The following is a 15085-nucleotide window of genomic DNA, read 5'->3' as shown; positions in this document are numbered from 1 at the left end:
AGAAGTTTTTAATGTGCCCTCAACAATACACGAGCACATTTTGAATCTGGGTCTCAAGTACCTGTTACAGTGATAGTTTCTGTATCCAGAGACGTCACATCTGTTTCTGAAAGGCAAATAAACAAAATGAAACATTCAAATCAAAGATCCTCTCTGCTTCACAAAGAGCAAAAAGACAAGAATCACGTCATTTAAATATGAGCAGTAACCTGATGTTGGTTCAGCTGTTGTTTGGGGAGAAGTAACATCACCACCAGAGTTACTTGATGGACTAACGGTTAGAACTGTTGAATGAAGAGAGGAAACTTGAAATTATACTTCTTAACATTTTAAAGATAAATGATGTGAACAATATATAGTCAGGGATTAATGAAGCTGTTATCTAACTACCTTGTGTGTTTTTTGGAGAGGTGACAGCAGGCGGATGTCCAGGCCTCCGACCTGCAGAAAATAAATATTTGAAAGATCAACTTGTGAATGCTTTGTGATTTTGTTTTGGTAAATATGACATTACCTGTGGTCGTTGTAGATGTGGATGTTGTCCGGGGTGCATTAGACTCTTTTTCCACAATATCTAAAATAAAACAAGAATTTTGACCTGACAAATGTGTGTGGGGTTAACTGTGTGGGACAAGTTTTATTTATTTTAATATTATTCAATATTTAAGTGTTGTTTTTTTTAAAGCAGAGAACCTGAGGACTTCATACTTGTGCAAATTATGTGATTTTAGTGGTGTTGAATGAAATATCAAATGTATGGAAGATAACGGTCCAAATTACTTTTATAACTTTATGTCAGTGTGAGATCTGCAGCAGTAAATCTTGTTTCTTCTCTGACTTACCCATTAGGCTGTATCGATTGCTGCGAGGAGACAAAGGGTTGGGTTCACTTCCTAATGTGTAATCACAGCTGGCATCTTTTGGCTGAACTGAACGCAGCTGACTCATTAAATCATCAGTGGTGAAGTAAAACTGGCAAATTGAGCTTTGTTGTTTTTTGGCTTTTGTATTAAAGATGACTTTTGTTTTTGCAGGGTGACTGGCTCCTCCAAAGTACAGGTTACACTTAGTGCCATGAGCAGCAGATACAGGAAGAGAGCAGACCAAGAGAACAAGACCATCATCAAAATGGGATCGACTCAGAGTTGGTTTTAAACCTAGGAAAAAAAAAAGAATTGCCTTTCATTTTTTGATCAAAGACAATGTTATGTTGTGGATGTCTCTGTGAGTTAGACTGCTGTCATCTTTAGATAACCAACAGTGATACAACACCACACATGACGCAACTTGAAATAACTAAAAATAACTAAGTTTTAGCATTCTCATGTGAATTGGAAACTCAAACTCAACTCTATCATCACCAAATTCAACATCAGGTCTTAAACCACAAAACAGTTCATCAAAATATCAAAAATTATATCCAAAAACTTCCACTCTCTTATGGCATCTTAATAAGAAAAAAGTTTGTTATTTCAAAGATTTTCTTTGTTTTGGCCTATAACCCTACAAAACTATGTATCTGGAACATTACATCACTCTTTTATCACTGTGTGCTTTTAATAAGTCAAGGCACTGATATTTTCATCTAAACATGGGAGAATCACTCACTGTGTACTCTGATGGAGGAGACTGCGCTGTGTGGAGATGGAGAATCTTCCTCTCCAAGTTTCTCAGTGTAAAAACAGCTGAGTTTAATCAGTGCAGGTGAACTCTGCCCTGACATCCTCAACAGCTCACTTCCTGTCAGAGTCTGTAGACAAGAGAGGACCGCACCAGGTCCTCCGCCTGAAGAGTAGAAATGACACTGGGACACAGAAGCAGAAGATGGAGGCTGACAGTTCAGAGTGACTGAGTCTGTTTCACTGATCTCAGCTGGATTCACTGTCAGAGTGGGTGGAAGAGAAGCTGAAAGTGGGAACAAATGTTAGATTAGATGGCTAATAGTTACATTTTGTATAAAAAATGTCATAGTTATTCATACAGGATTACAAGACATGATGTCTCTCTGAAGACTTGAAGATCTTGTTTCTTCTCTGACTTACCTGCCAAACTGTATCGATTGCTGCGAGGAGACAAAGGGTTGGGTTCACTTCCTAATGTGTAATCACATCTGGCATCTTTTGGCTGAACTGAACTCAGCTGACTCATTAAATCACTAAAGGTGAAGTAAAACTGGCAGATTGAGCTTTTGGTTTTTTCGGCCTCTGTATTAGAGATGACTTTTGTTTTTCCAGGGTCACTGGCTTCTCCAAAGTACAGGTTACACTTAGTGCCATGCGCAGCAGATACAGGAAGAGAGCAGACAAAGAGAACAAGACCATCATCCAGTTGAGATCGACTCAGAGTTGGTTTTAAACCTAGGAAAAAAAAAAGAGGAATTGCATTTAATTTTTTAATCAAAGAAAATATTATGTTGTGGATTTGTCTGTAAGTTAGACTGCTGTCATCTTTAGATAACCAACAGTGATACAACACCACACATGACGCAACTTAAAATAACTAAAAATAACTAAGTTTTAGCATTTTCATGAGAAGTGGAAACTCAAACTAAACTCTATCGTCACCAGATTCAACATCAGGTCTGATATCACAAAACAGTTAATCAAAATATCAAAAATTATATCCCAAACTTCCACTCTATTATGGCATCTTAATGAGAAAGAAGTTTGTTCATTCAAAGAATTTGTTTTGGCATTTAACCCCCGACAAAACTACATATCTGGAACATTACGCCACTCTATGTGTTTGTAATGAGTCAAGGCACTGATATTATAGTCTAAAAGTGGGAGAATCACTCACTGTGTACTCTGATGGAGGAGACTGCACTGTGTGGAGATGGAGAATCTTCCTCTCCAAGTTTCTCTGTGTAAAAACAGCTGAGTTTAACCTGTGCAGGTGAACTCTGACCTGACATCCTCAACAGCTCACTTCCTGTCAGAGTCTGCAGACAAGAGAGGACCACACCAGGTCCTCCGCCTGGAGAGTAGAAATGACACTGGGACACAGAAGCAGATGATGGAGGTTGACAGTTCAGAGTGACTGAGTCTGTTTCACTGATCTCAGGTGTATTCACTGTCAGAGTGGGTGGAAGAGAAGCTGAAAGTGGGAACAAACGTTGGATTAGATGACTGAGAGTTACATTTTGTATAAAAAATGTCATAGTTATTCATATAGGATTACAAGACATGATGTCTCTCTGAAGTCTGCGGCTTTACTTTACTCTAAAACTGTGCTGTACAGTTCATACAAACAGCTTATGGCAGCAGTGCTCACTCACTCCGAATGATGATGGAGGATTTCTCACTCCGAGGAGACTGGGATGCATACAGGTAAAAACAGGTCACTTCAACCTGTGCTGGTGTCTTCTGATGTGTCACCCTCAGTAGCTCAGTTCCTGTCAGAGTCTTACGACAGGGAAGCTTTTCAGCAGGTTGTCCTCTTATAAAGTTGTAATAACACTCAGGCACAGCATGGGATGAAGGAGTCTGACAGTTCAGAGCGACTGAGTCTGTTTCTGTGATCACCGCTGGATTCACTGACAAAGTAGGTGGAGGAAGAGCTGAAAATTTAATAGAAAGAATTTAACTGAAATAAAAAGATACAACAATTTCCATTGATCGATGGTGGCTTGATATAAGATAAAGAAACAACAACAGAGAAATAGTGGATGTGTATGATGTGAGCGTATGATGTGTGTATTACTTACATATAATACAATTATTGAACTTGAAAACTTACCTTGTGCTTTTAACTGAGGAAGTGAATCTGTTGAAGAAAAAAAATTAGAAAAGTACATGTTTTTCCAGAACTTGCAGAAATAAAGTAAAAGCTGATCAAAATGTCTTCACCCTGGCCAATATGACTCATAAATATGTTAAATAATCTCTTGTATTTAGAGAGAACAAAACAGAAAAGAGATCAAACCTACACATGAGCAAGACCAACAGCAGGTATCCAGACATGATGAAGCTCAATAAAATAAATGTTTAATGGTCAATAATCCCTCAGAGACTACATTTGAACTATAGAAGTGTCACTTTGCAGAACATGCTCTGAACAAAAACCAAAGGAAACAACTGAGGTAGTTCACAGGATCAGACAGGCCAGAAATTGACCTCATGTTAAAAAAAAAAAAATCTTCAGTCAGTTACCACATGTCAAGAATAATTCTGCTACAGTGTTGTCTAACTGGCTCAGAGAAAGTGAAAATCACTTTCATTTCATTGCTTTCTTTATCCAATGACTTTTTCTTTTTTTATCTCAATCATGAACAAAATGGCAACGTCAAAAATGAATACATTCAAATCAGCTATCAAAACTTCTTGACTATAATTTCTGCAATAAATACAATGATTGTATGTTTACCAGTTTTATATTTAACCCTGGAGTTGCCAGTTAAAAGTAAATCTATGGGAGTGAATAAACGCTAAAAATGAGTTAGCTGAGTCTCCTAAATAACCTTATACTCTATCTATCTATCTATCTATCTATCTATCTATCTATCTATCTATCTATCTATCTATCTATCTATCTATCTATCTATCTATCTATCTATTTTATCCTATTTCATCATTTTTTTTATTTATTTATTCATTTATTTTTATCCTTACACCTGTATCACATTACTTTGTAACTCAAAACATGATTTTGTGCTGCAGTAATAATAAGATATAAGACTAATCTAAGACTTTAATCAAGAGCTAAAAAATAAATGAGTAAAAAAAAAGTAACGATGATCAAGCCATTATTTTCAAAATAACACAAAGGGATGAAATCACATCCATTTTGCGAGGTTTAAACAACCACTGGTTTCATTTGGCAATTACAAATACCACACATGGTTTTCATTGGAAAGTATATATCATACCTGACTATTTTTCATTTTTGTGTATTTCATTCATTTTTGTGTTATCTATATTCTTTCAATAAACATTTAAACTTTAATTGATCTTTTTTTTAGTTCAAAGGGATCTAATAAATTTGAAGTAGAACATAACAGTGGACATATAGGTTATTATTGTATGACATGATAATATTCAAAAGCAAACTTTTTTTTACAAAACAAAATGTCCATGAAGTTTCACAAAAAGTTATACTCTTATAAAAGGAAGTAAGACAGGCCTGTTAGAGGAGTATTGTGCATTGATTAACAATCCGAGGATGGCTGACAAGATTGAAGAGCACCGGTACGTTCCAGTATCCTCTAGTCCTTTGGCAGGGGTTGTCCTCAATAACATTTTTAAATAAAGGCCACATTTTAAAGACCTCAAAACTGACTCCAAAGTGCTAACTGTGTTTACTTTCAGAGCAAAGCATTATTCTGTTTGGCATGGCAAGAGCTGAGTGCCTCTCTCACCAGCGCTCAAATCCCCAGCATTTTGCATCCAAGATTTTGATGAGACCCTCCTACATCCTGGACCAGAAAGAGTGTTGGCTGAGCTGTGTTGCCAGTTTTGGATCCTGCAGAGGAGGAAAGCAGTCAAGAGTTGTAGGTCCCTGCATGCAGCGCATACCTGGCGTGCAAGTCCTTCTGTCCCCAAGATGGCAGACTTACCTCCTGCTTGTCTGCTCCTCACTAGAGTCGGTGGTTACAGCCTCTTCACAGTGAAGATTGGATGTTGAGCAAAGAAAGTACGTGTGAGCAGCATGAGCAGCATGACCTCAACACAGACACATGGAAACACTCAACCACAAAGTCCCTTATGTTTTGTACCATTCTCTGTGCTGACACAGAACATTCTCCTAGACCGAACATAATAATAATAATAATAATAATAATAATAATAATAATAATAATAATAATAATAATAATAATATTTTAGATTGTATTTGTGATGCACTTTACATTTCAGCAATCTCAAAGTTCTACAGAGCAAAAGATATTAGAATGACAATTTTAAAGTTGAAGTTGAGGGTTTATTTATGTACTGTAGGCTCTCTGCCATGGTAGCAGGATTTGTCAGGATTTGATGATCAATACTAAAATGTTAAAAAAAAAAAAAACACAGTTAACTCTTACTTTTAGTTAAATATGCACAAATATGGTCCTGGTAACAGGTATCATTCTGATACAGACTCATAAGGTAAGAATAAACAAATGACAAAATTAAACTGTTACCAGAGTATGAGTCAGACTGGCTGAAAAAGACAGTTTGACAGTTTTCACGTGTATCAATGAAAGCTATGTAACTGCAAAAAGAAACCACAGGGTGTCACACTTTTTCTCAAATGCACATTTGGGGAGGTTAACATCAGGCTGAGTGAATAGGCTCTTCTGTGTTGACATAGGGCTACACAAACTTTCAGTGTGGAGCTGACAAAGCAGTACTCCATAAACCGGGCTTAAACTACAGGGGCCCTACCATGACAAGGCACAATACTGACACAGATCAGGACCCAGCTGAGAAGATGCTCGTGTGTCTGACTTGGAAGACTATCAGAAGGTTCATTTCACCAAAGCTGCTCTCAGGAGAGCCACAGCTCACAGATCACACATGAAACAAGCCTGAATATGAAAATACTTACACATGCTCAATGTAAGATCATAGTGTTACCTCCCTGGTTTAGATTAATACAAGAGTTTTCAGTCTCCCCATAACTTCTGCATGCCTATATATAGACACTTGTCTGAATGCATATTCATATGTGGATTTTTCCAAATGGGCAACAAGTCAGCTCTTGCTGCAGGGACGATATGCCTGTGTGGGGATTGTGAAGCTAGATACAGTGGTCCTGAAGTTGAGCAGAAATCAACTCATGACATGCCAGTTATTTCACAAAATAATTTTATGAAAATCTTAAATGTTGGGGATTTTTGATTTAGTCGTCTTTTTTTTCTTTATTTTTTTTTTTTTTTTTTTTTACATTTTATTTCATTTATTTATTTATTTATTTTTCTATTAATTTCTGAAATGAGTAGTTTTGCATTTCATGGAAGTATTTCTGTTTCTTTGTGCCACATAATGGGAACTCCTGCTCAAACAATTGTGAACTGCGTTTTAGTTAAGGATGATGGGCCTGATTCTGATTTTTTGTATTTAATTAACTTCTTTTTTCGGCGTTAGGCTAAATAAAAAATGTTCACTTCCAAAACTCAGAAATATATCGTTGCTTTTTTGCTCAATTTATATCGTTTTCAAATACGAAATAATGTGCTGATTTTACAATGAGTGCATGAAAATACAGGGGGGTTTAGAGAACACATCCATAGAAATTAAAATCAGAATAAATAAATAAATTAATTAAAATCAACTGAAAACAACAAACAACTTCCTTTCCTTTTTCTGGAGGATGTAATTGACCCTAATGGTTTGCACCTGATGCAATGTGATTCACCTGGTCTCAGTTTACCGGAAGCGACCTCATAAAGGAAGAAACTCGAGTGAGAGAAGTCGGGGCTCTCAATTTTACAGCTAATATAACCAAGTACTTTTCATTGCTTCTTTTTATTTTGAGCTCTTAGTTATGCCTCCTAAAAAGCAAGCAGCAGAATCCGAAGCGCTCCCGGTGAACGACACCTCCAATGATGCTCCGGTGGAGGAACAAGTTGCAGAAAAACCAGGTCCGAGCGCACGCAGCGTTTAGTCTAGACATTTCGAAGTACACTGGCAACGTTGGATCCACCAAATATTTACTTTTGTCACAGTGTTATTCCTATTGTTTCCTCCACAGGTGCTGCAGCGCTGCGCAAACTTGCAGCTCACCCCACCACAGCCGTCATGATCCGAGAAGCACTTACAGAGCTAGACTCACGCAAAGGAGTTTCATCCCGGGCTATTCAGACTTATATCAAACAAAAATATCCCTCCATCGATCCAGAGCGGCTGAAGAACTTGGTCAAGAGAGCCCTGAGGAAGGGGATCGAGACTGGCACCTATGTGCGTCCTGCCAAATCTAACGTCACAACAGGCGCAACGGGGATGTTCAGGGTAAGGTGTGAAGTCTACTGTTTAGTCGGAGCAGGATATATTACGCCATTAATCGGGATTTGTTTCTCATATTCTGTCTTAAGCTTGCACCAAAAGTCAAAGAGTCAAAGGCAAAAAGTGAAAACACAGATCCAAATGTGAAAAAGGTGAAAAAGACAACTGAGGATGGTGCCAAAAAGCCCACAAAAGCAGGTATGAATCGAGGCATTCAAAGGCTTAAAAAACAATTCATTGTTTTGTTTATTCACTGTATGCCACTTTCTAAAGGTACCACCAAGAAGGGGGAGACTGTCACTAAAGAAGCAAAGACAAAAAAGGTGAGGATGCCGGTCTTCTATTTAAGTCTGACAATAGGTGTCTTCAAAAAAAAAAAAAAAAAAAAATTTGAAAGACGTAAGAAAAAGAACCCTTGTTGAATTTATGTGGATTGAATATTCATGGTTTTATGTTGGACAGGCATTATAGAATAAGGACAGAGCCCTTTAAAGTTCAAACAAAGTGGTTAAATTAACTTACCAATCCAACTGATTAAGCTTTCTTTCACTCTGGAACCATTCCATTTCCCAAGGACCCAAAGCCTGCAAAAAAGTCAAAAAAGGATGAAGAGGCTCCAGCATCTAAGCCTGCACCAGCAAAGAAGCCAAAAGCCAAAAAATCCGAAGAGAAGGCAGATGGTGAGGAAACCTCCAGTTCATCAAAAACCAAAGACTCAAAAACAGCTAAGGGGGCAGCAAAGACTACAAAAGCAAAGGCAGGAACAGCTTCCCAGAGTAAGGCCACCAAAGGAGAAGGTGATGCCTCTGCTCCTAAAGCACCTGGCAAGCGAGGGAAGAAGACGGCAGAATAAAGTTATAATTCTAAACTGATGTTTTTATACTGTTTAATATCGCAATAAAATTATTTTTAGAGCTATTTGTCCTGCTTGTTTTCTCATCCTTAAAACTTCTCATGAAACTGTGACCAAAACCCTGCTTGCAGTTGGCTATTGTAAAATCATATTAAAGTTTGCTTTGTTCAGATGGTTGGATGCATTTTTGTTACACTGTATCAACAAACTTCTAACAGATTAGATTTGCGTGACCATGTGTGGAAGTTGGATGTGACCTTTTAATCTTTTAGATGCACTGTTTCTTCAAGATGTGAGGTGTGACAATTTCATTATCCCTTTTCAAGATGTGACATTACAGAAAATTTCAAGATACTGTAAACTGGTGTCTCATGGCTTGCAGAGGGAAAATGAGAACAAAGCAGTGTAAAAATGCTGTGGCGGTGTGTTTTCTGGGAAGGGACGCTACAGCTGGCCAACATAGGCCCAGAAGTGTCATACTCCATACCTTCATGCTGTATCATGTGCTGCTGCTCCATCCTGGGTGGAATATTTGACAATCCTCTGGAGCAACCTAAAGGTCAGAGACAGAACTATGGAGTTGCTATATTTCTCATCAGATTTTACTTACCTGAGAGCCTATGATCCCATACATAATGAGTGAAATGCTATCATCAGACTATCTGCTGTGATTGGCCAGAGACTGTCAAATAGATATTAAAACTTTCTTAAACTTCTGTTGCCCTTTCATTTGCAAGGTCTGCAATCCTCTGTGCTGGACAGCTCCTGTTTGATTTCAAAACCAAAACTACTTCTGATTTAGCTCTGTGAGGTATTTGAGCTGTTCTTCCTAAAGCTTACATCTACAAAAGATAAGTCAAACACAGGACCCTCAACATGACACAAGAACAGTGAGATCGTTTTAAAATATTATTCCATGGTGTACTCCTGTTGGTAAATAGCCTTTAAGTTTCCAAAGTATTCATGTAACGAAACTTGTTTGCTGGCAAGGGATTGCACACTTCTGACACAACAGGACAAGAGTGCTGGCTCACGAGATGATGGATATAGCATGAGTTACCTGCAGAGACAAGATTAACAGAGTGTTTTTGCATTGTTATGAGCTGAGGAAGAAAAAAATTATTTACTAGACTTCAACGTGGTTATTTGGGAATTACTTTTCAGATTTCAAATGAAGCTATCTATTTCAGTGACCAGGTGCCGCTTGCTTACCTTTACCACTCAGAACGCATCTTTTCCTTTTCCAGCGTCAAATTTGAATTAAGCATAAACTGGATGCTACTGTTTTGAAAATAGTTGAGTTTCTTTTTTTTTCTGACCAGCAAACTCCAGAAAACGAGTTTCCTAAGCAGCTGGCTAGCTTGATAAAATACAGTAGACGGTAAAAATTTGGTTTGGCTACAAGAACATAACTCTACAAAAAAGGAAGTATGGCAGTGGATAGGGCCACGTTAAATAAATAAATAAACCTACAAAATTAAGTCATAAATTTACAAGAATAATTTCCTAAACTTATGAGAATAAAGTCATAAATTTAGGTGAATCAACTAGTTACCTATTCTAGTCTATAGCTATGCAATCAGAAGAGCAGCAGCTGCCTATACAATAATGAGGAACGTGGAGCATCTTGTGAAGGCAGTAGCTCAGTCTATAGGCCAAGGTACTTGGCTTTGTACCCAGAGGGTCAATGGTTCACGTCCCAGCACGGATCAAGGTTGGGAATTGCTGAAGAGGTGTTACCATAAGTTTCTTAAGCAAGGCACTATATCTCTTAGCTGCTCGGGCTGTACGTCGCTTTGGACAAAAGTGCCTGCAAAGTGAAAATTGTAAATTGTAAAGTTATACAGATGCTGTGGCCTGAGTAACATAATTTAGTGGTGATTTTCTTTGGGTGGCCTAGCAACCTGTTTCAGTAAAGCAACAAAACTGTTTGCCAATGTCAGAAAAAAATTCAAGTATGTTTATGCACTTGAATTAACAGGCCTTGTTCTCTCATAACCCCTCCATTTGTGAGCTACCACCTTATCGTGGTGGAGGGGTTTGCGTGTCCCAATGATCCTAGGAGCTAAGTTGTCCGGGGCTTTATGCCCCTGGTAGGGTCTCCCATGGCAAACAGGTCCTAGGGGAGGGACCAGACAAAGAGTAGCTCACAAAGACCCCTAATGATGACAAACAGAAATGGTTCAGCGTTTCCCTTGCCCGGACGTGGGTCACCGGGGCCCCCTCCTGGAGCCAGGCCTGGGGGTGGGGCTCGATGGCGAGCGCCTGGTGGCCGGGCCTACTCCCATGGGGCCCGGCCGGGCACAGCCCGAAGAGGCAACGTGGGACCCCCTTCCCGTGGGCTCACCACCTGCAGGAGGGGCCATAGGGGTCGGGTGCAAAGTGAGTTGGGCGGCAGCCGAAGGCAGGGACCTTGGCGGACTGATCCTCGGCTGCAGAAGCTAGCTCTAGGGACGTGGAACGTCACCTCTCTGGCGGGGAAGGAGCCTGAGCTGGTGCGCGAGGCTGAGAAATTCGGGCTAGATATAGTCGGTCTCACCTCGACACATAGCAAGGGCTCTGGAACCAGCCTTCTCGAGAGGGGTTGGACTCTCTTCCACTCTGGAGTTGCCGCTGATGAGAGGCGGCGGGCAGGGGTGGCGATACTCATTGCCCCTCGGCTCGGTGCCTGTACGTTGGAGTTTACCCCAGTGGACGAGAGGGTAGCCTCCCTCCGCCTTCGGGTGGGGGGACGGATCCTGACTGTTGTTTGTGGCTATGGTCCAAATAGCAGTTCAGAGTATCCACCCTTTTTGGAGTCCTTGGAGGGAGTGCTTGAGAGTGCTCCGTCTGGGGATTCCCTCGTCCTACTGGGGGACTTCAATGCTCATGTCGGCAATGACAGTGAGACCTGGAGGGGTGTGATTGGGAGGAACGGCCCCCCCGATCTGAACCCGAGTGGTGCTTTGTTGTTGGATTTCTGTGCTCGTCACAGATTGTCCATAACAAACACCATGTTCAAGCATAAGGGTGTCCATATGTGCACCTGGCACCAGGACACCCTAGGCCGCAGTTCGATGATCGACTTTGTAGTTGTGTCATCGGACTTGCGGCCGCATGTCTTGGACACTCGGGTAAAGAGAGGGGCGGAGCTGTCAACTGATCACTACCTGGTGGTGAGTTGGCTCCGATGGTGGGGGAAGATACCGGTCAGACCTGGTAGACCCAAACGTATCGTGAGGGTCTGCTGGGAACGTCTGGCAGAGTCTCCCGTCAGAGAGAGCTTTAACTCCCACCTCCGGGAGAGCTTCAACTGTGTTCCGGGGGAGGTAGGGGACATTGAGTCTGAATGGGCTTTGTTCCGTGCCTCCATTGTTGAGGCGGCCGATCGGAGCTGTGGCCGTAAGGTGGTTGGTGCCTGTCGGGGCGGCAACACCCGAACCCGCTGGTGGACACCAGTGGTGAGGGATGCCGTCCAGCTGAAGAAGGAGTCCTATCGCGCCTTTTTGGCGTGTGGGACTCCCGAGGCAGCAGACAGGTACCGACAGGCCAAGCGGAATGCAGCTTCGGCGGTTGCCGAGGCAAAAACCCGGACATGGGAGGAGTTCGGTGAGGCCATGGAAAACGACTTCCGGACGGCTTCGAAGAGGTTCTGGACCACCATCCGGCATCTCAGGAGGGGGAAGCAGTGCACTGTAAACACTGTGCTCAGTGGGGACGGTGCGCTGCTGACCTCGACTCGGGATGTTGTGGATCGGTGGAAGGAATACTTCGAAGACCTCCTCAATCCCACCGGCACGTCTTCCTTGGAGGAAGCAGGGTCTGGGAATGATGGGGTGGGCTCTTCCATCTCTGGGGTTGAAGTCGCCGAGGTGGTTAAAAAGCTCCTCGGTGGCAGGGCCCCGGGGGTGGATGAGATCCGCCCAGAGTTCCTTAAGGCCCTGGATGTTGTGGGTCTGTCGTGGCTGACACGACTTTGCAACATCGCGTGGACATCGGGGGCAGTGCCTCTGGATTGGCAGACCGGGGTGGTGGTCCCTCTTTTTAAGAAGGGGGACCGGAGGGTGTGTTCCAACTACAGGGGGATCACACTCCTCAGCCTCCCTGGTAAGGTCTATTCGGGGGTACTGGAGAGGAGGGTCCGTAGGTTAGTTGAGCCTCGGATTCAGGAGGAGCAATGTGGTTTTCGTCCTGGCCGTGGAACTGTGGACCAGCTCTATACCCTCAGCAGGGTCCTCGAGGGTGCATGGGAGTTTGCCCAACCTGTCCACATGTGTTTTGTGGACTTGGAGAAGGCATTCGACCGTGTCCCTCGGGGAGTCCTGTGGGGGGTTCTCCGGGAGTATGGGGTGTCGGGCTGCTTGTTACGAGCCGTCCGTTCCCTGTACGACCGGTGCCAGAGCTTGGTCCGCATCGCTGGCAGTAAGTCGGACTCGTTTCCAGTGAGAGTTGGACTCCGCCAGGGCTGCCCTTTGTCACCGATTCTGTTCATAACTTTTATGGACAGAATTTCTAGGCGCAGCCAGGGTGTTGAGGGGGTCCGGTTTGGTGACCTCAGGATTGGATCACTGCTTTTTGCAGATGATGTGGTCCTGTTGGCTCCATCAAGCCGTGACCTTCAACTCTCTCTGGATCGGTTCGCAGCCCAGTGTGAAGCGGCTGGGATGAGAATCAGCACCTCCAAATCCGAGTCCATGGTCCTCAGCCGGAAAAGGGTGGAGTGCCCTCTTCAGGTCGGGGACGAGATCCTGCCCCAAGTGGAGGAGTTTAAGTATCTCGGGGTCTTGTTCGCGAGTGAGGGAAGGATGGAGCGAGAGATCGACAGGCGGATCGGTGCGGCGTCTGCGGTAATGCGGACTCTGCACAGGTCTGTCGTGGTGAAGAGGGAGCTGAGCCGGAAGGCAAAGCTCTCTGTTTACCGGTCGATCTTCGTTCCCACCCTCACCTATGGTCATGAGCTTTGGGTAGTGACCGAAAGAACAAGATCGCGGGTACAAGCGGCCGAAATGAGCTTCCTTCGTAGGGTGGCCGGGCTCTCCCTTAGAGATAGGGTGAGAAGCTCGGCTATTCGGGAGGAGCTTGGAGTAGAGCCGCTGCTCCTCCGCGTTGAGAGGAGCCAGATGAGGTGGCTTGGGCATCTGGTACGGATGCCTCCCGGACGCCTCCCTGGTGAGGTGTTCAGGGCACGTCCCACCGGGAGGAGACCCCGGGGCAGACCCAGGACACGATGGGGAGACTACGTCTCTCGGCTGGCCTGGGAACGTCTTGGGATCCCCCCGGAAGAGCTGGCCGAAGTGGCTAAGGAGAGGGAAGTCTGGGCTTCCCTGCTTAAGCTGCTGCCCCCGCGACCCGACCCCGGATAAGCGGAAGAAGATGGATGGATGGATGGATGTTCTCTCATAAATATAGTATATTTAACTCACACAGCATAACAGTAACAGGGGCTGTGAGGAATATCCAGAAAAGCTCATGTTTTTCTGGGATAAAGACTCCATTTCCCATGAACACTTGCACCTGCTACATTTGTTTTGAAGCAAATGAAAGGAGAGTAGATCTTCTTAACACTAAAATTGTTTAAGACAGCTTTTTACTAGATTCAAAGATGAGGTAATTTATTTGTTAATAGTTATGTAGCACTAATGTTTGAATATTTGTGACAACAAGCAAACTAAAGCCAGTTTGTACCGTACTACAGTAGCTGGCTATATTTAGCGCAACTCACAGCGCAGTGATCTGAAACTATAAGTAACTTTAATTATTAGTCAGTTCTGGTTATGTCCTACCAACCCCAACCTCACCAAGCAGAGCTAACCTAACATTCATTTTGTTGATAGACTCAAGTCTGACTACTGCAGAACAACTGCTGCAGGTAGGTTGGAATGAACACTATCAAAAACAGCTTAGCCCATGTTTTAGTCTTTAGCCCATGCTCTATCAGTCTCCTGTTTAGCTCTCTTTTGCTTTTCTGTCCTTTTTCTTTTTGACAGTTCAGGTCAGGTGTCTGTTGTACTACCATTTTAATCCAAAAAAATATTTTCAGCAGAGAAAAACACAGATCTCTCTTCACAATGTTAAACTTCATTAGCCGGTGTGGTGTTGTCATGGGTACTTTGACGTGCTATCCAACCCATCAGGAAGCTGGAAAATAGCATTTATCTAGAAGTGAGACTTATTCAAGCTCACTTAGAAAGTCTTCTCAGGGACTTAAACCAAGTGACCCAAAGCAGAGGCTTATTGTTGTGTACAACTGAGCATTTTCAGAACATTGGAGACAAATTTAAGTTAGACCTTTGTTCTCACCTTTTAAAACAGCAAATTTATTTATCTTTAA

The 15085-nt window shown here is 42.6% G+C and overlaps 1 protein-coding gene and 1 long non-coding RNA gene across 2 annotated transcripts; one reads left to right on the top strand and one right to left on the bottom strand.

Annotated features, from left to right (window-relative positions):
* Positions 1 to 390: 390 nt before the first annotated feature.
* LOC141787205 (uncharacterized) lies at positions 391 to 934 on the bottom strand. Its single transcript, XR_012598047.1, has 3 exons — positions 843 to 934; positions 515 to 574; positions 391 to 441 (listed from the first exon to the last, which is right to left on the bottom strand). It is a non-coding gene; the product is annotated as an uncharacterized LOC141787205 (long non-coding RNA).
* Positions 935 to 7366: 6432 nt separating this feature from the next.
* On the top strand, positions 7367 to 8840 carry h1m (linker histone H1M). The gene is made up of 5 exons (XM_074674761.1): positions 7367 to 7561; positions 7672 to 7928; positions 8012 to 8120; positions 8196 to 8245; positions 8497 to 8840. The coding sequence occupies exons 1-5, from the start codon at positions 7465 to 7467 to the stop codon at positions 8773 to 8775; spliced, it is 792 nt and encodes a 263-aa protein (XP_074530862.1). The 5' UTR covers positions 7367 to 7464; the 3' UTR covers positions 8776 to 8840.
* Positions 8841 to 15085: the final 6245 nt, after the last annotated feature.

The sequence above is a fragment of the Halichoeres trimaculatus genome, unplaced genomic scaffold (genome assembly GCF_033239565.1).
Source record: "Halichoeres trimaculatus isolate MK-OKI-2021-1 unplaced genomic scaffold, fHalTri1.1 fHalTri1_scaffold_1, whole genome shotgun sequence".
Classification (NCBI taxonomy): domain Eukaryota; kingdom Metazoa; phylum Chordata; class Actinopteri; order Labriformes; family Labridae; genus Halichoeres; species Halichoeres trimaculatus.
Note: the sequence above shows the minus strand (reverse complement) of the source record. Positions and strands in the feature narration are given on the sequence as shown.